The 26,954-nt window shown below is 43.6% G+C and overlaps 2 protein-coding genes across 4 annotated transcripts; one reads left to right on the forward strand and one right to left on the reverse strand.

Annotated features, from left to right (window-relative positions):
• Positions 1-358: 358 nt before the first annotated feature.
• On the reverse strand, positions 359-1,377 carry CUNH12orf65 (chromosome unknown C12orf65 homolog). The gene is made up of 2 exons (XM_027878609.1): positions 1,099-1,377; positions 359-638 (listed from the first exon to the last, which is right to left on the reverse strand). The coding sequence occupies exons 1-2, from the start codon at positions 1,360-1,362 to the stop codon at positions 426-428; spliced, it is 477 nt and encodes a 158-aa protein (XP_027734410.1). The 5' UTR covers positions 1,363-1,377; the 3' UTR covers positions 359-425.
• Positions 1,378-2,442: 1,065 nt separating this feature from the next.
• Positions 2,443-26,586, forward strand: MPHOSPH9 (M-phase phosphoprotein 9). 3 transcript variants are annotated; one of them, XM_027878553.1, is made up of 24 exons: positions 2,443-2,532; positions 4,863-4,992; positions 5,782-5,932; positions 7,032-7,121; positions 9,913-10,415; positions 10,651-10,774; positions 12,428-12,518; positions 13,635-13,741; positions 14,179-14,304; positions 15,033-15,457; positions 16,303-16,461; positions 16,652-16,739; positions 17,549-17,764; positions 18,334-18,381; positions 18,718-18,782; positions 19,228-19,329; positions 20,883-21,020; positions 21,263-21,438; positions 22,193-22,351; positions 22,639-22,759; positions 23,535-23,638; positions 24,452-24,663; positions 25,034-25,102; positions 25,968-26,586. In XM_027878553.1, exons 2-24 carry the CDS (start codon positions 4,886-4,888, stop codon positions 26,067-26,069), a joined length of 3,483 nt encoding a protein of 1,160 aa, XP_027734354.1. In that variant the 5' UTR covers positions 2,443-2,532; positions 4,863-4,885; the 3' UTR covers positions 26,070-26,586. The 3 variants fall into 3 exon arrangements, with proteins under 3 accessions (XP_027734354.1, XP_027734352.1, XP_027734353.1); XM_027878551.1 differs by lacking the exon at positions 2,443-2,532 and adding an exon at positions 3,222-3,670; XM_027878552.1 differs by lacking the exon at positions 2,443-2,532 and adding an exon at positions 3,222-3,664.
• The last annotated feature ends 368 nt before the right edge of the window (positions 26,587-26,954 follow it).

Raw genomic sequence — 26,954 nt, forward strand, 5'->3', positions numbered from 1 at the left:
TTCCCTCAGAACTGAGCAGGACAGAGCACTTGTTCAGCTGACACATCTGCAGGAGGCAGCCAGAAACTGCTGATGGAAGAGACTTCCATCAGCACAACCAGTACCTAAACCTGCTTTATAAAGGATTTATGTCACTGAAGGCATTGCCTGAGCAAGGATGGGAAGTGAGAACCTTCAGTGCTGTTTTCCTCACCTACAGGAGCTCCTACAAAGCATCCCAAGGTGGGATTTCCTTCTGGGCAGAAGAAAATCTGTTGAATTTTTTTTGGTCTCCCTTAAGAAGGGTGGAAAGTTTACAGTCCCTTTTTTACCAAGAATTCTTTTATCTCCTGAACTTGGCAGAACAGCTGATCATCTGTTAGTCTGAAAGGTGTCATGACAAACATTTCCCTTACCCCACCAGGGCAGGTCAGTGTTTCACGTGTTTATTTCTTATCCAGCTGTTGCATCTCTTTAAAAAGCTTTTTCCTTTCCAGGTTTTCCTTTGCTCTTCTCTTTTTCTCCCGCTTCTTCTTCTCTGCTGCTTTTTTCTCTTTATAAACATCGCTCTCTTCACCTTTGTAGAAAAGATCAACCTTTTCCTGCATGATTTCTCTGGCAATCTTTCTGTTCTTCTCCACTGACCTCGTTTGGTGACACTGAAGAAATACAACAGGACATTTTTAGTGGAACTTTAATCTGTTTATTCTTTCCCCCCTCAGTCTGTACATTCCTGCCATTAGAGCAAAGAAATTCCCCTCCTCCTGAAGCCAAGATTAATTCCAAGGCATTAATTCACAAGAAGTGGGTAAAGGAAATGCTGAAAAAGGATCTGCAGAGTGTGAGCAACTTGGTAAGGAAGAGACTTTCACTCCCATGGGGGGCAGGAATGTGACAGCTACAAGGAAGATTCATTTCCCTTAAAACTACAACCCAGAAAATTAATTCCTGGCAAAGCCAGGAAGATCAGCTCTGAGCCCTAAGCCCAGTTTGTTTATCTGCTGGCAGATTCTTCCCCAGAAACACAAACCTTTCCCTGTGCCACGAGCACTGTGGTTGTGCTTTACTCTGGAAAAGTCTTGGTGCAAGTTGTGCCTTAATAAAGCAGACCACAGTTACCTTCACCACGATCCCAGATGGAATGTGCTTCAGGACAACACAGTTGTTGGTCTTATTTGTGGCCTGACCCCCTGGACCATCCCCTCTGACGAATTGTTCTTCCAGTTCTGCCTCGGAGAGTCCAAGGAGATCCCGGGAGTTCCTGGCTGCCTGGAGCATGGGAATGCTGGGCAGGGAGAGCCGCTGCTTCCTCAAAACCCACGCTGTCCATGCTGAGAATTCCCTCAGGAAGAACGGCAAATGAGAGAAACCTGGAACATTCATCCAGGATTCTCTGGGATGGAAGTGGAGAGAGGAGTTTACTGGGAGAATCCTGGTTTTCACACGATCCAGTCTGGCTGAACATCTTAGGCAATATTTGCATGATCAGGTTTGTTTTCAGGGATATCTGAATCTGGAATATTTACTATTTTGAATGGAATTTCGGTTCTTAGCGTAATTAGGTTTGTTCAAATAGTTGGGATTATGATTTTTGAAAGGGATCTGGAAAACAATAAGTCAATAAGCACTCCTAATAAACACTTGGAAAACACTGAAGATATCAAATATTAAAAAAAGAGAGGGAAGGGGAGTTATTTCTACCTTGGAGTCTGACCTGAACAGCCTCATGGATAATGAGGAATGTCCAGTCCTACTGCTGTCAAATGTCACTGCAATAATCAATTAAAACAGTACACCCTGTTATACTTAAAGGAGAAGAAAATACTTCAGCGTGTGAATAAATATCCATAAGAAGTTCAACATAACTTGAAAAAATTAAATAATACTAAAAATAATTGAAAGTATTTTTAAGCAAACTTTTATTGGTATCCACTGAAAAAGTTAGTAATTTTACAACGAAAAATACACGCCGGGAACAAGCCTTTACTTTATTTAGCAGGTGTCATAGGGCTCTGCCCGCTTCGAAAGCAGGACTGACAACTCTTCACGGACAGGGTTAAAACCTCACGTTCCCTCGACCTGTTTCCGCCGTTCGACCCCAAAAAAGAGGAAACAAATCCCGGACAATTCACTCACCTCCGCCGGCCCCGCCGCGCCCGCGCCGCGCATGCGCCCGGCGCAAGTGAGGGGCGGGGCCGTCGAGCTGATTGACACATGAAGCAGCCAATCGCTGCGCGCGGAGGGCGGGCTTTCCGCGCTCCCTCCCCTTCCCCGCCAGTGGGGCTCCTCGGGAGGCCGCGCGCGCCAATCCTCGCGCGGCGACGCGCGGGCTCCGGTGCGCAGCGAATCAGCGCGGGAGGCGCGGGCCGGCGCGCGCTCGAGGCGGCCAATCGGCGCGCGGCGCTCGGGCCCTGAGCGCCCTCCGCCCTCCCCGCCGTTCGAAACTCGGCGCCGCCGATCTCCGGGCGGGCGCCGTAGGGCCCGCGCCTCCCATCGCCTCACGGCCGCGGCGACACGCGGCTGGCCGGGCGCCGCGGGCTCCCAGCGATGCGGGTAAGGAACCGGGCGGGCCCGCGGTGGGTTTGGCCCCGTCCCAGCGCCGCGTCCCGGAGCCGCCGAGCCGCCCCCGCCGCCCCGCTCCTTCGCCCGGAGAGTGGCGGGAGCACCAGCCAATCAGAGGCGGCGGCGCTGTCAACACCGGGGAGCGCGAGGGGCGGCCGCCCAATGGGAGTGGGAGGGCGGGGCTTGGCCGAGGGGGGCGATGGGGAAGGGACCGTGAGGGGAGCGGGGCTGACCCGGGAGGGCCGCGGGGGCACCGCGGGAGGGACGCGGCGCTTGGGAGGGCAGGGGGCCCGCACGGGGCAGGGGAGGGGGCAAGGGCTGAAAGGAGGCGGCCCTCGGGGCGCAGACGTGTCGAGAGGGGTCCCCGCGGAGGCCAAGCCTTTGGGGCCGGGGCCGTTCCTGAGGACACCGCGGCACTGCAGCCCCAGGCCCGCTGTCCCCTCGCGGGGTCCCGCAGAAGCTCCTTGGGGACGCGGGGCCTGGCGGCGAGGGGGCACCGAGGCGCCCCGGGAGCCCTGAGGGACCTGCGCGGGATCTCAAAGAAGCGGGTCTGGCCCAGGGGGCGATGCGGATCCCCCCGGGCTCGGGAGCTGTGTCGGCTCCGGCGCTTGCGGCCAAACCGGCGCTGATATTTCAGAGCTAAAAAACCCTCGTGTGTTGTGTTTTTTTTTTTTTTTTTTCTTTTCCGAGCCTGTCCCTTTATGCAGCGCCGTGGCCGTATAAGGACCGTGCTGCTCTGCGGGGTCGGGGGATGGCGGCTCGGCGCTCCCGCAGCCCCGGTACAGCTCGCGAAATGTTTTTTTTTGATTGTAATGAGGTTATGAAACGAGCCTGTGTCACAGCTAAGTCCCACCCATTGCTGTGCTGCTCAGATAGGCCGCCCGTGCTGGGGGCGACTGATCCCACATCCAGCTGCTCCACAGACACTCCCAGCATCAGCTTTAGCTGCCAGCTCTGATAACCTCCAAGTTTTCCAAGCTTCTGACCGCTAGAAAAAGAAGAAAGGCTTCTTTTTTCCTTCTTCTCCTCCTTCTGTATCCCAAGAAGCTCTGCCAAAGGGATATGTGTGTCTCTGGTAACTTCCTTTGAATTCTGGCGTTTTCAGCCCTACCCAGAGGAGATGGTGTGAGTGAGTACCCAAAAAAAACCCAAAACATTTCTGCTGAGCCAAACAGGCTCCAAGAAAACAGGGGAAAATCAGGGAGCTCTCCATCAGCTTCCTTCTGGTGGAAATATTCTATATTTCCAAAGCTATCTGTTAGAGAGATGTCTCTGCGCACTTAAAAATGAGGAAAACACGAGTCTGTAAAACCCATCAGCACGTCTTTGTGAGGCCTGTGAAGAGGAAGGGTCGTGTTTTAAAGGTGGTGTGCTGCTTTAAGGCAGCAGGAATTTATTCTTGGAGTTATCACAGGATATTTCCTAATGTCTCTTTTCACTCTCCATCCGTGAAATGATCATAGGGGTTTTTCTTCAGGGTTAGAACAAGGGCTGAATTCACCAGGGTGTAGAACATGCTGAAATAAGCACTATGTAAGGACTGATTAATTAATCCATTTCAAGTGTTTTCTTAGAGTAGAAGAATCTTTTAGTCTCTCTACAGCCACCCTGCTTTGAGAGCTGTAAGACGATGAGTATTGTGTGTTTATTTATTTATGGTGCTTTCAGTTAACCAGCTGCTGGTTTGAACTGCTGTGGGATTCCTGTCTGACTGCTTTTTTTTCTTGTTTTATTCATCTCTGAGAGATGCAGCTCAGAACAGTTTCAAAGCTTTCTGCGTTAATGTTATATAATAACAACGAAGCGAGGGATATGTGAAGAAAGTGAGGCAGATATTGGACACAGAAAGGGCAGAGTTGGTCAAGTGCAGTTTGTTTAATTTAACTCCGCGGGTCTCGTGTTTGTAGTTTTGGGTGGGTGTGTTTCTCCCAGGGAAGCTGCAGATCCTCAGTTGCATTTAAAGGTGTTCTCACAGAAGGTTTGAAAATGCTCTGTGGAGCTTCAGATTAAAAAAAAAAACCAACCAAGCAAACCCCACCAAGGCTGTTTTTACCTGGACCGTTTTGCCCATTCCAGAGCTGTGCTGAACAATTGGGAGTGTCTTTGACCTGCAGGAGTCCCAACAGGCATGAGATTAACTGAGGAGCTCCTGCGTGCAGGTGCAGCCCAGGAGAAGGGAGAGGGGCTGCTTGTGGAATATTTGCACTTTCTGGGGTGTGTTTTAGCCAAAGCAACTGTCTCTTTAATTCTGTGTCTTCAAACAAAAAAGTCAGATGGTTTTTTAAGGTAACAAGTTGATTCTTGTTTCTGTCTGTTCTCAGGGTAACGTACTGGGGACCAAGATATGGAAAACTGGGATGTGGTGAATCCTGTACAGGAAATCCCCTCATCTTCTGCAGACTCTGATGTCAGGAACACCCCCAGCTCTGTCTGTAACTCGAACTGTAACAGGTAATGTGCTGAAGGAATTCCCAACAATTATTTTTATTATTTTGGGTTTGCTTAGTTCGAATGTTTTTACAGCAATGTTGTTATTAAGGTGAAATTATGTGTAACATTGCAGTGTATTTCAGGGTTCTTTTTACTTTCTTTTTAGAGGAAAGCCCTACTGAAAGAACTGTGAACTCTTCCCTAAATTCTTAGTTAAATTCCACTGCCTTGTGTTTCTTAGAATGGGGGAGGAAGGAGGGAGCCTGTCCTGGCCAAACTGTAAGAGATCATTTTTTAGGAAGCTCCTGCCTTGTGTGAAGTCATTTTTTGAGAGCAGCAGCTTAGGAAAACCCAGTTGTTTTGCTGTTCAGTGCCTGATTTATTCCCAGGGAATCAGAAGTGCAAGAATGGCCTGATGGCCCAAGTGACAGGTGGTTCTTGACTGCCCTGTTAAGGTGACACAAGTCACTCCTGCCCACATCACTCCTCCAAGAGGCCTCAGTCCTGCACTTCCCAAACCACTCTTTTTTGATGTTTGTACCAGTGAGCAGCATTATCTGTGCTGATTATCCTTGGAAAACTACCGCAGTTTCAGATTGTGTAGGATGAGAGTGAATTCCTTGACACTGGCTTGAAAAATCCCCTCGGGAATGTATCATTTTTATTCCAAGATGATGAGAGTCTCAGTGTGTAAATTAAGAGTACCGTTCCTTTCCTGGCTGCCCAGCATATGTAGTGTGTTGTTTTGGCCACTGTGTTGCACAAGTGGCACAATCAGTAATTGAGCTGTTTTTCCTCCTGTTTCATTAGAAGTCCTTCCTCCAATCCCAATGGAGTTTCTGGTTACTCAGGGAATTCCAGGCCCTCATTAAAGCCTGGCTCTGTTGGGCTCTTTGCCTCCTTTATGCAAGACATCCAGGACATTGGAAATGCTGACACGGAAATTGTGAAGACCTGTGAGGTAACTGATCTTCAGGTTTATTCTGGAAAAGTTGCATTTAATGTATTTTCTTTGCATTTTGGAAGGCAAATCTAATGATGTAGTATATGGATTTATATACACATGTATGTGTTTATTCTTCTTGATGAGGCAGATCCATTGACACATGTGAACTGATCACCTGGCTGGACTTTATGGCAATTTTCAGCTTTTGAACTGAAAAATGTAAACCTTTAAAACTGTAGCACTTCAAGCTGAAGTGATCCTAGAAACTAGAATTTTTCTTTCTAAAAATAGTTCTGTTTTGCTTGATTTATTTACATGTCCCATTTGTAAAGATGTGGAGGTGATGAGTTTGTTTAAAGCAGCACAAAAACAATGATGGGCTTTTGATGAACTAAATCTCCCCAACACTTTTCCCAATGTTTTTTTTTTGCCCTTTTTTATTTTATATATCATCAATATTTTTAGTCATCATAAGGAACATTAATTTGCCACACCATGGGCTTGTTCCTGCAGAATTTTGGAGCTTTCTGGCTGTGATCCATCACAGAGTCTCCTGACAGATGCTTAATTTGGGTTTTCTTTAACACCTCCAGGAACAGAATATTGATGTGTGTGTCCTGTGCTTCCAGCACCAGGCTCCATAAACATTGGCGTCAAATAGTGTTTCAACACCACATTTTGCCATGTTTTAGGAATGTTATACATTTGATTTTTATAAATAATGTGGTTTTTTTTTGTTATTTTCACTGCATATTTGTGCTTCCTGGCCTTTAGCTGGATCGCTGCAGAGTTTCTTAGTGAAGTGAATGATTCCCTGGACCAGAGGGATGTTTAATTCTCGATTTTAAAACTGCCTTTAATGAATTGAATTAATTAATTGATCCGGATCAACCTTTCCAAAATCTGCCTGGGCTTTCCTGCCAGCTGTTTCTTCTTTCAGTGTGCCCTGAGTGACACGTGGGGGGCTGCAGGGATGAGGGGGGTGGGCAAACCACGGGGCTGTTACTCAGCTTTGCATTAAATATAGGATTACAAAGCTATTTGTAGCTGCAGGGAGAGGTTGAGAGATGCAACATAACTGTATTTTTAATTGGTTTACTCTGTGATTTAATAGACAAGGTGGCTGCAGCTGCTGAGACTGGTGGAAAAACAATGTCAGCAACAAATAGTTGCCCAGCAGGAGCAGTTTCACCATCAGATCCAGGTAAGAAATGATTTAAGTAATGATTTGGCCCCGCAGGGAGATGAGGCTGAAATGTTTCTTTCCTCCCTCCAAAACAATGCAGAGAGGCAGGTAATGGAAGTGGATGACTGGAATTCGAGACAGCCTTGGCTGATTAACAGAGTCACTGGTAGGAACCATTTCAGGAGAGGTTTGTTGGTTCTTTGTTTTCAGCTGTTTTGTTTTCACAAACGTGTGGTTCAGAATGCCCACGTGATAACTGTAGGTGTGAGATGGTTTTTATTGACTGTTTGACTGTTTAATTTCTGCTTTTGAGCCACTGTAGCTTTCTTTTCATTAGAAAATGTTGTACTGCTTGTCATCCCCTCATCCAGACAGCACAGCATAGGAAAACCATCCCTGTAAGAGCTGAACACTTATTTCACCCTTCAGTTGAACAATCTCCTTTCTAACAGTGAAAAATGACCCCTGTGAAGGTTCCCACTTTGGCTGAACCACATTTTTATCCTTTAGAACAGGAGTAATGTCTTTGCATGCATTAGAGACAGTAATACTGTAAATATCCAATGCTTAATATCCTCATTATTTTGGTTGCTGTTTTTCCCTTCCCTTTCCTGGTGCCCTCCACACTAGTAGTAATCAGCAGTTCCTGAGCTGAATTAACAAGAGGTACTGTCCTTTTATCCTCTTCCTCCTGCATCCCCTCCCCTCCCTGTGCCTCCCATCTTGGCATTTTCCTCCCACCAGTGTTTTGTTACCTGTGTTATTTTGTTATTTCCTCCCTCTGACTGCAGTGGTTTGATTCACTTGTTGCTGATCATGGTCTTTACTAATCCATTGTGTTGGCTTGGCTGGTTGTTGTCCTTTTTTTAAATAGGAAAGGCTGCCTCTGGAAGAGCTGAGGGTGTGGTGCCAGCAGGGATTTACTAACTCAACAGTTAGTAAATTTACTAAATTTACTAAATCAACAGCTGCAACTTAGTTTGTGGGTGCATTAGATAAAGTAAATGGAGCTGTTCCAAACTTAAATGGTGACCCAGTGACCTGTGAAAACACAGGCAACTCAACACATTCTACTGAGAATAATAAAGAGGCAGAAAAAATAACCAATTTGGGGTAGAAAAGCGAGGGCTGCATCAGCATTGCCATGCCTGAGAGCAGGTTTGCTCTGGGCTGGCTTTCAAGACCAGCTGTGCTTATAAAAATACATCTTCATCCATGTGAAAATAGGGATCAAGAAACCCTGAGTTCTTTTTGGAATCAGTGGGGTCAGTCCTTGCTTTGTATGACCTGTACAATAGCAGATGAGCTGTCACCACCTGTGGGTCATCCTAAGATCAGACTTTATTGAAGAGGATTTAAAACCAAATTTTCCTGCAATCCCCAAACTTTAAAAACCTAATTTATTTTCCCCAGGTTGTTCCATCCCTTGCAATTCTTTGTGACCATGCAAAGAGAAGTTAAAATGCAGTTTGGTTGGAATTGTAGCCTTTCACTTTTCCAACCCCGGGGTATTGATGACGAAGATGAAATGTCAGCAGGGAATCTGATCTCCCTCCTCACCCTCCAGTTCTGTTTTTTCCCCTTTTGTTCTCCCTTCCCTACCTTTCTGCCAGAGTTCAGAATTAAAGTGCAAACAATTGCTGCACTCACGATTGAAATCATTAACAGAACAAAAAACTTCGTTATGGAAGAAAACTTCACCTCGAGCTTTTTGTTTGTTTGTTGCTTTGGGCATAGAGAGCTGAAATTCAGTTGTTCAGTAAAACATCTGAGGCTTGGTCCTGACTAGAGTTACACGTAGATTCCTCTGAAATTTTCTTATTTTTTTATTTCTTACCTTAAGAGAACAAATGATTTTTGTTCAACTTGTGCTTTCCAGCAGCTGTTCACGTGTGAGGGATGTCCTGTAGTCCTGTCCTCAAAATTATTGCAAGGGCTTTTTTCTTTTTTTCTTTTTTTTTTTTCTTTTATCCTGAGATAATTAATTTGAAATATTGCATTGAAAGCAACCCTCTAGGCTGCTCTTGTCATGTGTGAGAAGAGTTGGGTGCTCCTGCAGTTCAGTAATCCCAGGATAACTCTGGGAAGTGCTTTCCATGGGCACTGATGGCAGTCTTTGCACAGCCCTTGGCAAAGGCATCACTTGTTTCTCAGAGCTGTTCCAGCACTTCCAGTGCACAACTGGAAAACTTGGAAAAAAAAAAAACCCTCCTTGGGCACTGAAATAACTCTTTGCAGACATTGCAGCTTAAGTAACCTGGTAAATGGGGTGATCCAGTCAGAGGATTGTTCCATCCCATCAGACACCAGAGCAATCCAAATGTAGATCTTCGTGTTGTCCCATAGGATCTAAATTGGGTGTTTTAAAGTCAAGTTTTGTGCAAATAATCTTACAGAGGTCCATTATTCCTATTAGCATAATAGAGGAATGGTTAATCCTTCGAGTGAGGCGTCCTTGCAATCCTTAAAAATACACAATATCCAAGTTAAAAACTGCTTTAGACCCAAATTTAGCAGACCACGTTTGTGGATAGTTTGTCTTTCTTCAGCTGTGGTTCTGAAGGCAGTCAGTCAGTGAATACATTCATGCATGTTTTTACGTGAATTAATGATTCCTGAGGCCTGGAATTCACTGCATGGACTGAGGGATTGTTCCCATGGGCATTGTACGTGGCGCTCTCCTCCATGCATGAGGTGTCTGCTCGTGAAACGAGCGCTCCGATTGCGTCACCGATCGCACCGAAGTGCCAACACAGAGGTGGGATCGGTGCCGCCACCTCACGGGAATTCCGCCTTTCCCTCCGTGCAGCTGATTCAGGCTGAGATCCGGCAGCTGGTGAAGTTTGGGAGCGTCGCTTGGGGAGCCGGGAAGAGCCGGGCTGTGCCCGCCGCGCTCCCAGCCCCTTTCCCACCGGCGGCGGTTCCGATGGGGATGCGCTCCGAGCTGTGCGAGGAACACGAGAGCATCGCCCATCACCTGCGATCCAGCGACGCCGAGAGCCGGCCCGGCACGACCCACCTGCAGCAGGAATGTGGAGCCAGCGACGCCTCCGCCAACAGCGGCTACGGAACCCTCTCCACATCCGAGCCCAACCCCGGCACGGCCACGGATTCCATGGAGGAGCCTTCCCAAGGACACGGGCACGGGGTGGGGTCGCAGAGTGACGCGGTCGTAGCCAGAGTTCAAAATAAAGCTGAACTTTCACCAAAAAGAACAGAGGGAAATTGTTCGCCAGGAAGGAGCAATATTTTGGTTTTTCCTGACGAATTTGAGCATAAAGTTGATGAAGCTCCATGTGGGAAGAAAGCCAGGTAAGTGATAAACTTTCTTGCGGGCAGTTCCCATGGAGTAAACAGCTCTTGGTCGCTGGGAATGGGCCAGAATTGAATGGAACTTCTGGATTGTAAAAAAACTCTGCTGCTTGATAGCTAAATGTATTTGTTTAGCCTGATGTCCCTGTGGGATGCAGGTTTGCACCTGCAGTGTTTATTTGTTGCAGATTTGTTGGGGGAAATAACTTAAATATGTGTGTTTCTTACCATCCAGTAAATCTTTAACGTCGTGGGCACAGAAGCTGAAACAAAACCAACCCAAAAGGATAACTGCAGATGAAGGGTGTGTGAACTCTATGCAAGAAAATGAGAAAGTGAAGAAGCCACCACTCGAGAATGTAAGCCTCTTTTTATTCTATTCTGCTTTTTCTGATGCCATTCTTGTCACTGGGATTTTTGCAGAGTTCCAGCATGTTCTCATCCAGCACATCCTTTCATATTTAGCATTTAGCAATTCCCATTCATTATTTAAAGTTCATGTGGGCAAAGTTGACTTCTTGCATCGTTCCACACTCAGGCACATGGTGATTTTGGCTCATTTTATTCATCTTTGTCTCACACCTCCCTGAGTGGCACATGTTGCTTCCTCATGGACATAATGACCACATTCTCAATTGATGCTTCAGGTTGTGGCAATTTATTGTGCCCTGTAATTTTCTGAAGGATCTGTCAGCTGGTGATGCCTCCTTTGGCACATTAAATTCTTGGTGTGTTAAGGCTTTAACTGCTTTTTTTTTTGTTTGTTTGTTTAGTTTGGTTTGGGCTTTTTTAGTGTTCTCAGGAGTCTCAGGTTGAATCAGCTCAAAATAACTTCTTTTGAGAAGAGTTTGGGTTCCCCCTCTCTCATCCCTTTGAGCTGATAATTCTGTGTGTCCACAAATCTGATTTATTTTGAGGAGGGAAGTTTAATCACATATAATATTTCTGATCCAAAAGTCTGTTATGCAACATGAGCAATCACCACCCCTCCAGCTAGGAAGCTTTGGAATTACTTCCAGCATGTTCAGTGTCCCAAACCTTTATCTTTCTGTTCCTTTGTGAGAATGCAGTTGCTGTTCCTTCCTTGTCCTTTCTTCCTCCTTAGGCAAAGGAAATACCTAAATAAAAACATTAAAGAGGGGCAAAATAGCCTTGAGGTGAGATGGTAATTCCTGCAAAAGCTTGAACAGCTTTAGCTCTGATTTTTTTTTTCTCTGTTACTTTTGTTAGCTGAGTGGTTCCTGTCCTGTTAAGTCCTCACTTGTGTGAGGTGTGTGGGTTGAGCTGCACTGATGGAACAAAAAGCCCCAAGCAGAGCAGAAAAGAGCAAAGTGAGATGATAATTTTTAAGCAGCTGCCCTGGTGTTCTATCAGTGCCACCCCTCCCTTTGGTTAAGGAAGAGAAGAGTTGTGTCAAATATTAAATAATGTGAATTTTTTTTTCAAAGTTTTGCTTTGGGGATGTTTGGAAAGTTGGGAGTGATGAGCAGAAGGATGTGGAATATCTTGTCTGTCTGAGATGACAGTGGTACCTCCAAATTTGGGGTAGGTGGAGTCATAACAACTGAATAGGTGAAATTCCAATCTTAGGATGAGGGAGGAAGTAACTCTTTATTAAGTCATCTCTCTTGTACCTCTTAAGGAACAAGAAGGTTGAGATGACTGTCCCAAATGTGTATTTCTGCACCAGCTAATCTCAAAAATGCTCCACAAGCACACAGGCACTTTATAGAAAATAGGAATATTTATCTATATATAAAAAATATAAATATGTATAAAAATATAAACATTTTTAAATTATGAGGCATATCTTAGTTCCCCTTTCAACTGTGATTGCTCTCAATATAAATTATGTAGGTTTGGGTCATGCTGTATAATCACATTCAATTTTTTTGCTTAAAAAGAGCAGTAACATTTATGTGCAATTTAAAAAATACTACACCCTTGATTTCTTTTTTTTTTCCTTACCTTGTGACTTTCCTTATAAATTTGTTTTCCCTTTGTAATTTCAGACAAACCTTACTGATGCTGCTTTGCCACCTTACACTTTTTACCTCAACCAACCGAAGGAAAGTCCCAATTCCTTGGTGTCTGAAGCTTCAGGTAGAGTTCATTTTATTGCACTTGTCTTTCCTTTTTCTTTGGAATTCTCATTTTTTTCAGTGCTCTGACTGGAATGCATCTCCAATATCTGCAGGGAGGTGAGGAGGATTTAAGCACTGCCAGGCTTTGATTTAGCATAAATCTGCTTTTCCTGCTCCTGTTTTCAAACTGCTGCAGCTCCTTTGTATCACTGCTGGCAGATGTAGGACATGCAGCAGTTGTTTTTTATGTGGTTTTTTTTCCCCCCAAATTTCCCAAGATTCAAAGCTGAGCTTTGTGTTTAAAACTGTTTCATAACATAATTACCATTAAAATCACGGCCAGCTCTCAAATGATGCTTCACATACGAGCATCATTGACCTGCTAATGTTGGGGATTCTTAAATTGCTTTTTTGTGGTTTGGCTTTGTTGCTCTGGGGGCTGGATGGGAGGGGTGGTTGGTGATGGGTTTTTCACAGTTTGGGAGTTGTGAGTTTTGGTTGTTGTTTTTTTTTTTGATGAAAGCCAAACAACTAATTCCCATATTTTGATCATAACAGGGTGGATTCCTGTCAATACCAAACAGGGGCACTGAGATGCAGCCCTGCAAAGTGTGTAAATTATTGCTGCTTCGCCAGCCACTGAGAGAGGGCCACATTTAAGGAATTGGAGTGGGGTTGAGTGTCTGTGTGTTCCTCTTGTGCCCCCCTGAGCCCTGGCAGCGTGTCCTGCATGTCCCACAGTGCTGCCCAACACCAAACCCAGGAGTTTGGAATATCCAGTGGCTGCCTGGGATCATCCCTTGGCTGACACCAGCTTGAAGTGCTCCACTAGAATCATTAGAAATACAAAAACCTGTGCTAATTGAAGATTTACCCCCTCGAAATCAGTGACTGTGGTGCTGTGTGGTGTGATGTGATGCTGCTTCTCTTGCCTGTGCCTTGCACTGAGATTTTTGTCCCTCCTGGTACCAAATGCTCTAATAAGATCGTTAAGCAGTAGATGCAAAGAACTAACACAGCATTCTCGTGGAAGACAAAATAACACTCCACTAATGGATTTTGGGATTCCTGTTCTGTAGCCCTGAGCTTGAAATTTATCTTTTTATTTTATATTTTGATGTTTCTTCTTTGTCAGGACTTTCATACTGGAAGTCAGATGAAAAGGAGCTGTATCACACTCTACCAGAGAATTTCAGAAGTGAGTTTGCTGATGTTTTCTCCACGAAAGTAACAGCAGATCAGGTAAACTTTGTCTGTGGTTAAAAGTTGTCCTGTAATTCCTTGTTATCTTTGCTTTTTTTTTTCCTATGCTGGAAAGACCCAGCCCTCCAGAATTTAACTTCTCTGTGAGAACTCTTGTTAGCTCAGTCTCTCCTCCTCTGCTCCTTCATTATTCCTGTACCCCCACTAATCTCACTTGGAATTTATTGTCCTCCTTTTGTTATTCAGAAGAAACTGTGTAGGACATGAAAAGTGACTCATTTTGTGTGTTAAAGGTGCCTCCTTAAAGACTCTTTTTTAACCTGTGGGTGCATTAAATGAAGCTGCCTTCTATCCTGAACTGCTTTATTAGCTAAACCCACCCCAAAGCTGCTTTTTTTAAAAAAATTATTATTATTTATTTTGGGGATGGAGGATTGTGTTCCAAAAAAGTAACGCAGCAATTTTGCCTGTTGAAGTTGCCTCCTGCTGAGGAAAGGAAGTTGTCATCCCTGAAGGACATTTATCATAAAAGACAAAGAGAAAACAAGCAGATGCCAGACCAGAATGTTTTGCCTTCTTCCCAGTCGAGTCACCCACCAGAGGTAACACGAATTTCTTTACTTCCCGGCTCAGTTGAGGATCTGTTGAATCCAGGGCTGGTTTCCCATGAAGCGGCCCCTGCTGCCACCTCCAGTGCTCGGCTGGAACAGCAGTTGGAGGGAGGAACCAGCCCGGGAAAGGATCCAGCTGGGAGGAACCTCTGAGAACACCCCGAGGGAGGAGGAACCTTCACAGCACAACCCTGAGGATGGGGCAGGGCCGGCTGTGCCTGTGCTGGGAATGCTCGTGGAATGCCCTGGAACTGCAGGGGCACAGGCAGGAATTCCTTAGTGCTTCCCATGAAACAGCACAGGTTGTGGAAATGATTCTTTACCATCTCTCTTTTTTTTTACCCGGCTCTCAGTCCTGTACATGATCCAGTCATGATGGCTAATGTGGGACTGTGTTGTTTAGATAATTCATCAAGTGCTTTTCTAACCTACAGAGTTATTGTTTCAACACACAAACAGATCATAGACCTTCTGTTTGCAGAAGGGAAGTTTTCAAAGGCTTTCTGGATATGTCCTTTATTAACGGAAGCTTAGAAATTTGGGAATGTGTTTTGTCATTTCATCAGGCACCTTCTTACTTGTCACTACCAAATGATTGCAGCAATATTCAGTGTAACGCCTGAAGGGTTACATTATTTACTGGTGTCTTCAGATCACCTCCATTTACAGGCCCAAAAGTGAAATCACAATTTTTTTTAGCGTTGTGACTTCTCTCCTAGATCCTGACGTTGGACCCGACCCTGCACATGAAGCCAGCTCAGCAGAGCCGAGGGCGCTGTTTCTCCCATATTCCTGAGGAGATCACTCCCTTTTCTCCAGACTCCATGGCAGAGCCAGGATTTTCCAGCCATTGTGACACAGACTCTTTCTCACAGACCAGTCGTTCTTCTCAGTTGGCCGATTGTCCCACCCACCCTGGCAGCAGCAGAGCTGTGTCCCTGCACCTCTGGAGAAATCCCCCTTTCCAAGGGGAAAGCAGGAGCAGCTCCCCCTTCCCAAAGGCTGATCCTGACGGCTCAGTCAGCACCGAGGAGGAACAAACATTGACTTTAACTCCATCCCCTGGGGCTCAGGGTGCTGACAGCGCTTGGCCAGATTACAGCCTTGCAGTAGCACCTGTTGAAGACCCCGTGCTAATGTCACAGTAAGTCATTTTTCCCTTTTTTTAAAAAGTCAGAGTTGTGACTTTCATGGAAAAAACCAAACAAAACCAGCAGAGAACCAAAGAAAACGTGTGAATTCTGTTTGCTTAGAACAGAGCTGGACGTTACAGCTTTCTTTTCTCATTTTTAATTCTCCTTTTGCCCCTTAAAATACAGCTGGGGTACAAATAGAACAGTCATTTTCCACTTCTTACAATTGTCTTTCTTTAACCAACCTATTAATTTTCTTTAGCCCACAATATTTAGTCTTCTTTAGACCGTGCTATTTATTCCAAGGCACAATATTTGTGTTTTATCTTCCTTGGACGTCAAAGCCTTAACTGGAAGGCAAAACAATTTTCTAGGTTTTATTTGGTTATTTCTCTTTATATATAAAAATAAAAACACATCCTTCCTTCACGGGCTGCAGGAGGGGGTTCATTTAGGCAGAGAATTTCAAAGTTCTGGAGGGATTCTGGTTTCCTCTTTAAAATCAAATGGTGGGAGCAGCACAGAATTCCTGGACTTGGGAAAAATAAATCCTCAACTGTTGAAGCCCTCGTGCTTTGCACACATTCCATGTGGGAGAGCTTGTGAAAAACAAAGCTTTGCATTGTGGTTTTTCTGTGTTATTTGTATGTAATAACCATGATTTCTATTTCTAAGGCAGAGAAACCTTTGCATTAATAAATGACAAAACTTCCTTTGCTTTAATCTGAAGGGGAAAAAAAAGTTCTGTAACAGAGATTTGTATACAAATTCATTCTGAGTGAGATATCCAAATGATTACATGTGGATAGCTGGATTTTTTTTTTTTTTATCTTTTTATCCTGAATTTTCCAACCAGGATGAGGCAGAACCTGAGGGAGAAGCACGCTCGCCACGTCGCTGACCTGCGAGCTTACTACGACTCCGAGATCCAGAGCCTGAAGCAGCAGCTGGAGGCAAAGCAGAGAATTCCATCTGCTCAGGACCTGAGGAAAATCAACCAAAGCCTTGCTGACAGGTGCTGTTTGTCCTTCCTCGCTGGCTCCCTCTTTTCTTGGTGTTTTTACACTTGAAAATCTGGGTATCTTGGTGTTAAAATGTGTATTCTACTAGAGCTTGAATTCCTGGGGAGGCTCGAGGAAGGAAAGAAGGCTATGAAATGGAGGTTTATTTTCTGAAGATTGGTGTCATCTGTGTGTTCTCAGTAGGTGTGAGCAGCTGGATGCAGCTCTGAATGAAGCCAGTGCTCGCATAAAAGCCCTGGAAAATAAGAATAATCTGCTGGAAAAGCAAGTGGTAAGTGTGTGTTCTTCAATCAAGTTGCTTTTTTAGTAAAAGTGTAAGAGAAAAGCTTGTTCACTGTTGAGCTGACCTGTGTTCCTGTGCTTTTGTCTTTTTATTTTCAACCTTTTCTCTTAAAATGTGACATCAGCCAGCATGTTACACCACTGATTTTCCCAGCTGAGTTTCTTTGGACTCTCTACCCGAATCCTCAGCACTTTCACTCATGAACTTTTTTCCAGGTCAGCAAGGATCAAACAGTTCACGAGTCAAACCTTGTGATGCGTCTATCATGTTTTTCTCTAAATTTTCCTAATTTATTGATTTATTTTTTTTTTAAATTACTTTCTTATTCGAGCTGTGACAAAAGCAAATCTCACCTGTGCTAGGGCAGAAGTAAAGTTATACAGTATAGATACTTCTATAAGTTATAAGTATATTTACACAATGTTTTTGGCCGGGCCAGACCTCTTTGGTTGTGCATAAATAATAAATTTGACATAAATAAATGTCAAATCACAGGACACTTTGTCCTGTCAGCTGGACGCCTGCAGAGACCAATTCCCACGTTTTTCTGGGCTGGGAATCAAATCAATCCTCAGAGATCAGAGGCCTCACCTCGAGATATCATAACCCCTCTAAAATAAATGCCTCTTTGGGGTTTCCAGTCTTCACTTCCATTCTTGAAGCATCACAGAAATGAGCCAAAAAATCCCATTAAATTCACCCTCGTTTTCTCTTTGGATGATTGCAGGTGACTCTTTGCCCTGAAATAAGTAATCTACCAGGGGAAGGGTGTTGAAAGGATGTTTTCTCTCCTGCAGGCAGAGTGGAGGGAGCGTTTCCAGGCCCTCAGTAGCACTTCCAAGGCTCTGCAGGAGCGGCTGGAGGAGATGAGGACGAGCCACAAGGAGAAGGACAACACCATCAGCCGCCTGCAGTCCAGGCTCAGGGAGCTGGAGGAAGCTTTTGAGAAGGCCTACAAGTTATCTGACAACAACAACACCAGGCTGAGGGAAGAAAACAAAATGTTTCAGAATGTAAGTGAGGTTATTTTAGACAGTTATTTTTTTCCTCTCTTAAGTTCGTTGGAGATGGAGTAAATTTCTGATACCTTGTCACAACTCTGATGAAGCTGTTCATTGTGGGTGGTTTTAGGCTGAATCAAAAGGGATTGTTCCTCTGATTATTCAGGAATAGCTTTATGGAATGTTTAATTGGATTGGCCAAATGGGTATTGGCTGGAAAAGCTACTTCATGCTTTAATTTCTTTTTTTTTTTTTCTTTTTTTTTACAATTGAGATTTCAAAATACAAAGTGGGTTTTAGAGTCACTGAGGAGTTTTCCTGGTTCGCTCATTCAGTTTCTTTAGAGAGAAATGATTTGAAAATTAGAAATACATTCTGGAAGTAGCTCTGTCTCCTCTTGGCCCATCTATAACTTTCTCTTCCACTTGGAAGATGATAAGAAGAACTGAACAAATACTATTAAAAGACATTTTGGATCCCCTGTAGTGTGGCAGACAAGCAGTTGGGATGATTTTGCAGCAGTCTGATAATTGTGGATGGTCTCAGAGTGAGTTTTCGTGTCCTTTTGTTTTGTTTTGTAGCTTTTAGGAGAATACGAGTCCCTTGGAAAAGAACATGAAAGAGTCAAGGTGGGTGCCCTGCAGTTCATTAAAAACCAAACATGCAAACTGGGGGATAATGGGCCATAGAACTGGCTGAATTAACTGAAGCATTTTGCAAAAACCTCACATGGAAATATCTGTGATTCTTTTTACTGAGAGCTTCTTGCTCCCCCTGCAGAGCCCTGGAGGGAAGAGGGGGAATTTGGGATGTTTTATTTTCCAGTCAGCAAAGATCCTGCAAAATCAAAGCCAAAGGGATTGAATGGACCTTTAGAAATGGGAAGGTGTATTTAATGTGGAGTTATTTGTTTTTCTTTTCATGCACTCCTGGGCTTTTTACTCTTTTTCTCTGTGCCCTTGCAGGATACATTAAACACAACTGAAAACAGATTGCTCGATGCAAACGTGCAGATTGCTGATTTAAAAAGGTAACTGTGAAACTTATTGCTGATTTACCAATGTGAAATACAGACTGTGGCCTGAGCATCTGCTCCCAGATCATGAAGTCTGTAGATCTTGCCAGTTTAATTACATTTTATGAAGCATTTCTTGTTTTATGTTACTTATACACACTAAAAATCTTGTTATTTTAGGATGTGGGGTTTTTTTTTCTACTTCTGCTGCTGCCACAGCATCAATCTCCTGTTCCTGTCTTTCTAGCCAGGTTACCTGAGTTATTTAACTTGCAATTCCGATCCATATTTTTATGTACATTTAGATAGACACAGAGATACACAGAAATGGAGAATTGCTCTTGTTCTCCGGGGTATCTGAATAAAAATGAGTCAACTAAAAAAATAAATTAAAAAAAAAAAAGTGTCTTCTGTGTCACTGAAACCACCTCATAATGCATCTTTTCTGCTTCCCCCTTAGGACAATTGGAAAACTCGAGGCTCAGCTCAAGCAGGTGGAACATGAAAACACCTTGAAGCTTCGCCACATCACCGAGAACCGGGTGAGAACCTCCTGTGCCAGGTGAGGGAACGTTCCAGCAGTGGGGAAAAACAGGGCAGGGGTTTGGGGGTGCTTTTTAACGTGTTTTGGCTAAAAGTGGGTCGAGGTGAGGTCAGTCCATGGGCTAAAGTGGATTAAACACACATGGAACGTAAATCTGGAGACTTCAATTCCCAGGAAATTATGAAAGCCAAATCAGCACTTGGGTTGATTGACCAGAGTCTCTGGTCTTCCCAAAGCAGTGGTAGATGGGTCTCAGTTGCTCAGCTGAATAGGGGTTCCCACGCTCAACAAAGGATTTGGGAATAAAATTGAATAAATCATAAAAATAAATCATAAGTAAATCTAAATCTGCCGGCACTTTGGAGGTTTCCCACGTGTGTCGTTGATTTGAGAGGCTGATTACAACTTTTTATGGCTCCAAATGCAGTTTGTGCAGGTGTCCTGAGTGCAGGGTGGGAGTTCAGTGACAATCCACACTTTAGTCTCAACTGGGAATTTATTTTAAGAGAATTAAAATTGATCTGGGTTCTTCTTTTGTTCCTTTGTTTCTTTGCTGGTTTTTTTTTGTTTGTTTGATGGTTTTTTTAATGTTTTAAAGATCTGAAAAACTTTATCCTCCTTTGGATTTCTTATTACTCAGTTATGGTTTCTTCAGTGTCTGTCCCACTCAGCACTGATGCTGGGAAGCTCAAAATGATAATTAATGGGATTTATGGATGTCCACGTGTATTAATTTTGGGAAATATGATTTTCTGATGATTATAAAGACACAAGTAATCGATGCATTAATATATTAGAGGGACAAAATTTCTGTTCAGAGCTCTTTTAATATTTCTGAACCAGATCCCTCCCCAATGAAGAGAAAAAAGGAAGCCCTGGGCAGGGCAGACCATGTTCATCAGGAAGAGCCAACATGGATTTAGAAGTTAATCTGTCCCTAAGTGATCTCAGAGGCTCAGGGAAAGCCTCATTCCAATTGAATGCCCAGCAGGATAAATTTACACAATAGTGCTTGTGGTTCAGGGCTTGGGGAAACAAGACCCTTTTATTTTTTTTTTTCTAATTATCTACTTTGCTGTGTGTAAAAACTCACATTGTTTTGACAAATCAAGATAAGAATATACCAACAGATGCTTAAAAGTCAATATTTATCACCCTCACATCATCAGTGGTGGCTTTTTCTTGGGTTTTGTTTTTTCCTTTGTCTAATATTTGGTGTGCAAAGGACAGCTGGGTTCAGATGCTCTGGACTGCTGCAATAATCTGCACCAAATGTCGTGTAATTGGTTGGGAACTGCAGTTACCCAAACCTTGGTCTGAGTAAGCAGCATTAAATGACAGGAAAATCATTGGGGAGCTTTGCATTCTGAGCAGATTGTGGAATTTAGGCTGAAACCTCAACCTTACTTTGACTTTACAAACGTGTTTTAAAAAGCAGTTATTTTTTCCCATGGTATTTACAAGTTTACTGTATATTTCTTTCTGTTTACTGGAATAAATATCAGCTTTTTCTTTAAGAAAAAAAAAGAAGAAACAACTCCAAAGCCTTTTGAAACTTTTTATTCCCACAGCAAGTTGGGAACTCCTGATGTCAGCAGGAGGAAGTGGCTGATACCAGGAGCAGAATATTCCATCTTCACTGGGCAGCCTTTGGAAGGCCAGGAAAGCCCCAAAGATAACAGATTAGAGGATACCTATATTCCTGCCAGGTGAGTTGGTTTCCTTCAGCACCCACCAGGAGGAAAGGTGAAACACTTCTAAAATGAATAAATGAGAACCCTTGTAAAAACTTTTATTGACTAGATTTCTATTTCTAGATTTTGTATTTGTTAAACAGAGTTAAAAAAAAAGAAATTCTCAGTGTTGTAGGTGCTGTACAATTCCTTAAAAACAAAACACTCCATTAAATATTTGATCATTTTCTCCCCTCCACTGCCTCACATCCTCTAAGGTATCACTCTCCTCCTGAAAAAGATTCTTCCCAAGAAGACTCTTCCACAAACACAACAGAGAAGAAAGAACATGAGATGTCAGAAGCACCAATTATAAAAGCCTTTAAAGAACTTGAAGAAGGAAAAGTATTTAAAGACTGGGGGACACAGACAGAGAAAGAAGATCCACCAGCCAGTAACTCTGATTTTTGTACTTCTGAGTGTGTTTTGTTGGCTTTTCTTTGTCTGCATGTCTTTTTGGTTTTGGTGTTCTCAGCATGCAATTCCATCAGGCTTCAGTGAAGGGCTAAAAACAGTGTTAGCATCAAAACTCCTGGGGTTTTCCTAAGAAAATTCCAAATTAGAGAGTTTGGTGGTTTGTTTAGAACAGAGGGAAGGCAAAGGTTGCTGTTGGCTCTCAAACTGGAGACTTCTCCTCTTTCCTAAGAATATCTCAGTATTTCCAAACAGTTACTGGAGCTCTGAGAAAGCTCTGGCTGTGCATCCACTGGAGTTTTGTTTTCGTGGTGGTGGATTGGAATGTCCCTAAGGAAGCTGGGATGTGTGGGATGCACTGAGCTTGTTGTAACAACAGGGATTTAGGAGCCTTGTCCTGAGAAAACATCCAGTCTGTCTCCAATGCTTGTACTCTTGGCTCAGGCAGGTAGTCCAACCTCCTTTCTCAAAAGATGCTTTTATCTGATTTCCACTGTTTCCTTTAAAAAAAAAAAAAAAAGGAAAGAAAGGCCCCCACACTGCAAAGATCCTTTTCCAGAAGTTAAACTGTTCTGTGACCAGAAGAGAGACTTGTACAAAACAGCACAAAGATGTTGATGTGAGGGAGACTTTAATGCAGCCTTTGCCAATTGTTGTTCAGGAGAATATTTGTGAGTTCTCATATTGAAAAAGGTGGGTTAATACAAGAACTCGTTTGTTTTTCTTTTAACCAGAAACATCAAACCGCCGTCAAACCGTTGGGTTTGTTGAAGCTTCTTTAGCTGCCACCCCAGAGAAAGGGAAGGAGCAGCACAGACCCAAAAGGTTCAGCTCCCCTTCGGGCCAGAGATCATCGTCCCTTCCTCCTCCCACCAGGAAATCCAACACTCCAAGTCAGTGCCTTCCTCAACTTGGCTTTGTTTTACTGGAAAAGTCGAAGTAGACAATGACAGGAGGGAGTAAAATAGAGGCAGGATTGCTGCATCACTGACAGCCTGAGAAAGGGACTGCCTGGAATCCCAGCAAATGGGATTTATTTTCCTTTTTCTGTGTTGTGATGCACTTTCCATCAAATTTAAATAAACGTGTAGACAGCTTTGGAGAGCGTTCTGTAAGCACAGGAGTGGGAGGTTCTGCACGGGGAGGTTGAAGGGAGATAAACATGATTTGTCTTTTGCAGCAAGAAGAGAGATCATGTTGGCACCAGTGGCTGTGACGTACAGCCCAAAACGATCTCCCAAAGAAAACCTCTCCCCTGGATTCAGCCACTTGCTCGGCAGGAACGAAAACACAGTGACAAGGTCTGAGTGTGGGGAATACAGTTGGGTTCTGATCGTTATTAGATTGTTATTATCATTTTATAGGGGCTTAATGCTGCTGGTTCTGGTCTAGGAAATGAGGCATGTGAAGATTTCAGAACATAAAGCGAAGTTTGACTTTTTAAAATCTGGCAAGGAAAACGTGGAGTGGTTTCCTGTCCTTGACCTACAGCAAGAAGGGATGTGGGGTTTGTCAGATCCACAACACTGATCACTGAGAAGTAGTTAAAGAAGAGTTGCTCTGTGGAGTAGGTGCAGATCAGATGTAAATAAAAGTTGCAAGTAGGACCTATCTGCTTGTCCTGGTACCTACAAGCATGTTAAAATATACATAAACTTACCTTTCTGCCAACTTCCTAAATACTGTGGTTTCTATCAAAATCTTTGCTTGGCAAAGCTCACAGACTTTGAGAACACACTTTGCTGTGAGATGAAAGTGTGAGGGATAAGAAATGTCCAGCACCACTCTGAGAGTTCCTGTGGATGATGAAACAGGAGCTCAGGGTGCTCAGGAGCAACAGCTTGGTCTGGCTCCGAGAGAAAGCCACGCCAGTGAGGTGTTTTGGTGTGTGCAAATAGGAGAACATTGGGATATGGTGCTAGGAACAGGAATCAGAAGACTTGCAGTGCCTGTGGGATATAAATAGTTTTATAAAACAAATGGTTTATTTAACCAGAAGGTGAAAAAGTAGGAAATTCTGTGTTGCCTGACCCATGATTTCTAACAAGTCATTGCTGTGTGGTTGCTGCTCTGTAGGTTTGATATACTCCTCGATGACCTGGAAACTGCTGCTACATCTACTTTACAGCACAATAATCCAAGGAAGAGGCTCCAGTTTCTCTCACTGGACGATGCAGAAGGTAAATCTGTCAAAGTGGGGGGGAAACTCTTCTGTGTTTTGTACCACAGTTCCTTCCACAGCTGCTTAACTGCAAAGCTGACCCTTGACTCCACCAAGTCCAGCTTTTAAAAATCCCCTTTTAAAACTCTTGTCTTGTCCCTGGAGCCAGAGATACACCATCCATCCAGTATTTTATTTTGATGTGTGTGTGTGTGTGTGCACAAACACAGCAGAACAAGAATAATAATTAAATTGAGGAAGAAGGACAACACATTTCCCCGGGCTTAACTCAGTTATCCAGTGCATATCTAAGGGGGGTCTGAATCGAGCTGTACCTCAGTCACACTAATAAAATCCTGCTGCTAAACATTACAGATAGCAAAGAGTAATAAAACCAGCTCTGTCAGGTTTTTTTAAATGATTGATTGAACCAAATCTTTCCTCGCTTTCCTAAGCCTTGTCACAACGTTCTGCTCTTGTTTTTATTTATTGATGCGTTTATTTAGCCTGGTGTTTGCCTGACAGCTGCTCTGCTTGCTGATATTTAGAAATGCACCAGTGGAAGTAATTCCTAATTAGCACAACAGACGAATCTGTTTGCTAGCCAAAAAAATATGCTGTGCTACGAAGATCACTTGAAAGATGACCCCTGCAAATGTTTTGCATTCTTCTGGCAAGTTGTTTAAGGCGAGGGGACCGAGGCTTTGCTTCACCGTCCGTGGTTCACACACCACCATGATCAGGCTGCTTGTGCTGTTTCTCTGCCCTGTGTAATCGTTTCCCACACAATGACAAAGGTAAGGATGCCAAACCCCCCCTGCTTTGTTGGCAGGAAGGCAGCACTCAGGTGGCAGGCACAGCTCCTGTGCTGATCCCATCAGCAGCGGGGCGAGGAAGGCGGCGCTTCGGGACGAGGGGAGCTCAGCTCCGATCCACGAGCGGGCGGCGTCGCCCGGCGAGGAGGATTTCAAATACACGGCGAGGATCACGACTCTGGCCGAAACTGAGAGGCTTTTTGATGAGCTGACTCAAGAAAAGCAACAGGCAAAGATTGTTTTTTTTTTTGTTTTTGAGTTGTGAGAAAACAACAGTTTTTGTATGAGAGGGGAGGGAGGGAGCTGGGTGTCCACACGGTGCACAGTTTGAGGGTCACGCTGGGAATGGGCCATTGTCCCTCCCTGCTCCACTTCCAGACCTTCTCTGTCCCTCATTTCACTGAAGGACACTCACTGGAATGCAAACAGTGTGAGTGGGCATTGGCACTTTAACACTCACTTCTGTGACCATAATAAAGGCCAAAACTGCCTGTATCAGTAATCCCTCCACCTCAGCTCTCCTCCTGTAAGAGGAGTTGGGAGGGCTCAGATTGGCTCTTGAGACTCTCATTTACAGCTGAAGTGTTTTCTGTTATTAGATTGAGGCTGCACTGAGTCGAATTCCTTGTTCTGGGGGAAGAATGACCTTACAAGCAAGACTGAATCAGGTGAAAAAGCTCCTGCATCTGACTGTCCGGTTAAATTGCTCTTCCACAATTTGGGAATACGCAGAGGAAAGTTCTGCTGTGTGGGGTGATTTCTGTGGCAGTTTTTATACAGGTTTTGGGTTGTATGTTATTGTTTTATATTGTTTATATCCTCTATTTTTTGTACATGGGATGCATTTTGCCAAATTGCTGCAAGAATAGTCTGTTCTTGTGATAACCCTGAGAGATAAAGGCAATAAATTAACAGTGTGCAGTTCCTATGGAATAGATCCCTGAAACTGTGGAGAGGATGTTGTGCTGTAGGAGAAATTGCAAAGTTTAGGTTTTGTTTGGTTGTTTTTTGTCTCCTTGTAAATATAAGTAAGAAGGTAAAAATAAATAGTGGAAGAGGACTACAGGACAATGCCTTCTTTGGGAAGCTCTGCAGACTCTTTTAATAGAAACAAGTGTCTCAAAGTTGTGTTTTAAAGCTCTCTGTGAAGCCTCCCAACTTCAGCGTTTCCTAAATTCTAATCCTGGTTAGCAATTAATCAGTTTGAAATTAAAACATCAGCACTGCCACTCACTGTAGTGATCAGCTCTTTGCTAAATGTGCCTCCCTAATTGTCAGCTTGTCCCATTTCTTGTCAACTTTATCTCCTGGACTTTCCTAAGTCACAAAAAGCCAACAACCTCCAAATACACACATAAAAATCAGATGGAAAGTGTGGAGGTCTGGCTCTGGTTTTTGGGTGATAACAGAATAGTGATAATGCCTCAAAAAGGATACCAGGAAAAACAGGAGTTTCTTAATTTCTAGAAGGATCATGGACTTTTTTTATATTACTAATTTTTTTTTTTCCCTTTCTTTAACTCTTCCTTTTAGGAAGCCTTGGAAGATCGCTTGGAAAGAATTAACAGGGATTTGGGCTTGATAAGAATGACTCTGAAAAGATTCCATGTTTTACGGACCTCTGCCAATCTCTGACAATTTCTCTCCTGACTGCAAATATGCTCTTTTCTTTTTTTGGCTGTTTTTTTTTCTTTTTTTTTTTTTTTTTTGCACTAATATATAATTATGCACTCGGTAAATGCAAATTGTTTTGTATTTTTATAAGCCCTCCAAAGTAGTTTTACAACCATGTTACCCTTTACAAACAGCAATATTTTGTACTTGGGAACAGCCACCTCTATTTTAAACATATTTTTCTTACACCTGAGAAATCAACGTTTATCCTGTATTGTAATATTTTTAGAAATATTAATTATTTTTAAATAGTGATATTGAATTTATAATAAGAATAAGGAACTAAAAGGCAGCTTGTTTTCAGAAAACGATAGTGTTGCCCTTTTGCACTTGGTTTTCCTCCACCATTTTATAAATATCGAAGGCTGTGATGTAAATATTAGCCAAGAGGAGATTTTGAACTTGAATACAGCAAAAAGCAACGTGAGTTACCCGTGCTCAAGAGAACTGCTGTTCTAGGGTGAATCCTCCCAGCTGAACCCTTCACCTGCCAGCAGCCTCCCTGTCTCCCAGTGAACAGCTCAGCTGACTCTCCAGGACTGGATCTCCTTTCCCTGAAGTTCCTGGTTCCCTGTGCCAGTGTTCCCATTCCGTGGCCATTTCGTGTGTCTGTGAACAGAAATGCATTTTTCTTGTTGAAAAATCCAGATTTGCCAGTTGACTTTGGTTTGTATTTTAATATTAAATAAATGTTTAATTAGATTCTTTTCCTCCTGCCTCCAGTACAGTAATAGGTTCTGGGATGTTACATCAGCCATAATGTAGGTTTTAATCTTATTGTGGGGTTCGAATTCTGTCCTTGTTCAAGATGTTTGGCCACCAGTGATGTGATTACAGGGCCAGAAG

Source organism: Empidonax traillii, unplaced genomic scaffold, assembly GCF_003031625.1.
Source record: "Empidonax traillii isolate 1590-97213 ecotype Southwest subspecies unplaced genomic scaffold, ASM303162v1 scaffold43:size1863611, whole genome shotgun sequence".
Classification (NCBI taxonomy): Eukaryota; Metazoa; Chordata; class Aves; order Passeriformes; family Tyrannidae; genus Empidonax; species Empidonax traillii.

Excerpts from the sequence above, each read along its gene's own strand:
- MPHOSPH9 (XM_027878553.1), top strand. The coding sequence starts at position 4,886 with ATGGAAAACTGGGATGTGGTGAATCCTGTACAGGAAATCCCCTCATCT. Across the intron at positions 12,519-13,634 it reads CTTGGTGTCTGAAGCTTCAG|GACTTTCATACTGGAAGTCA; the intron begins GTAGAGTTCATT and ends CTTCTTTGTCAG. Across the intron at positions 14,305-15,032 it reads AGTCGAGTCACCCACCAGAG|ATCCTGACGTTGGACCCGAC; the intron begins GTAACACGAATT and ends CTTCTCTCCTAG.
- CUNH12orf65 (XM_027878609.1), bottom strand. The coding sequence starts at position 1,362 with ATGAATGTTCCAGGTTTCTCTCATTTGCCGTTCTTCCTGAGGGAATTC. Across the intron at positions 639-1,098 it reads CATCTGGGATCGTGGTGAAG|TGTCACCAAACGAGGTCAGT; the intron begins GTAACTGTGGTC and ends GTATTTCTTCAG.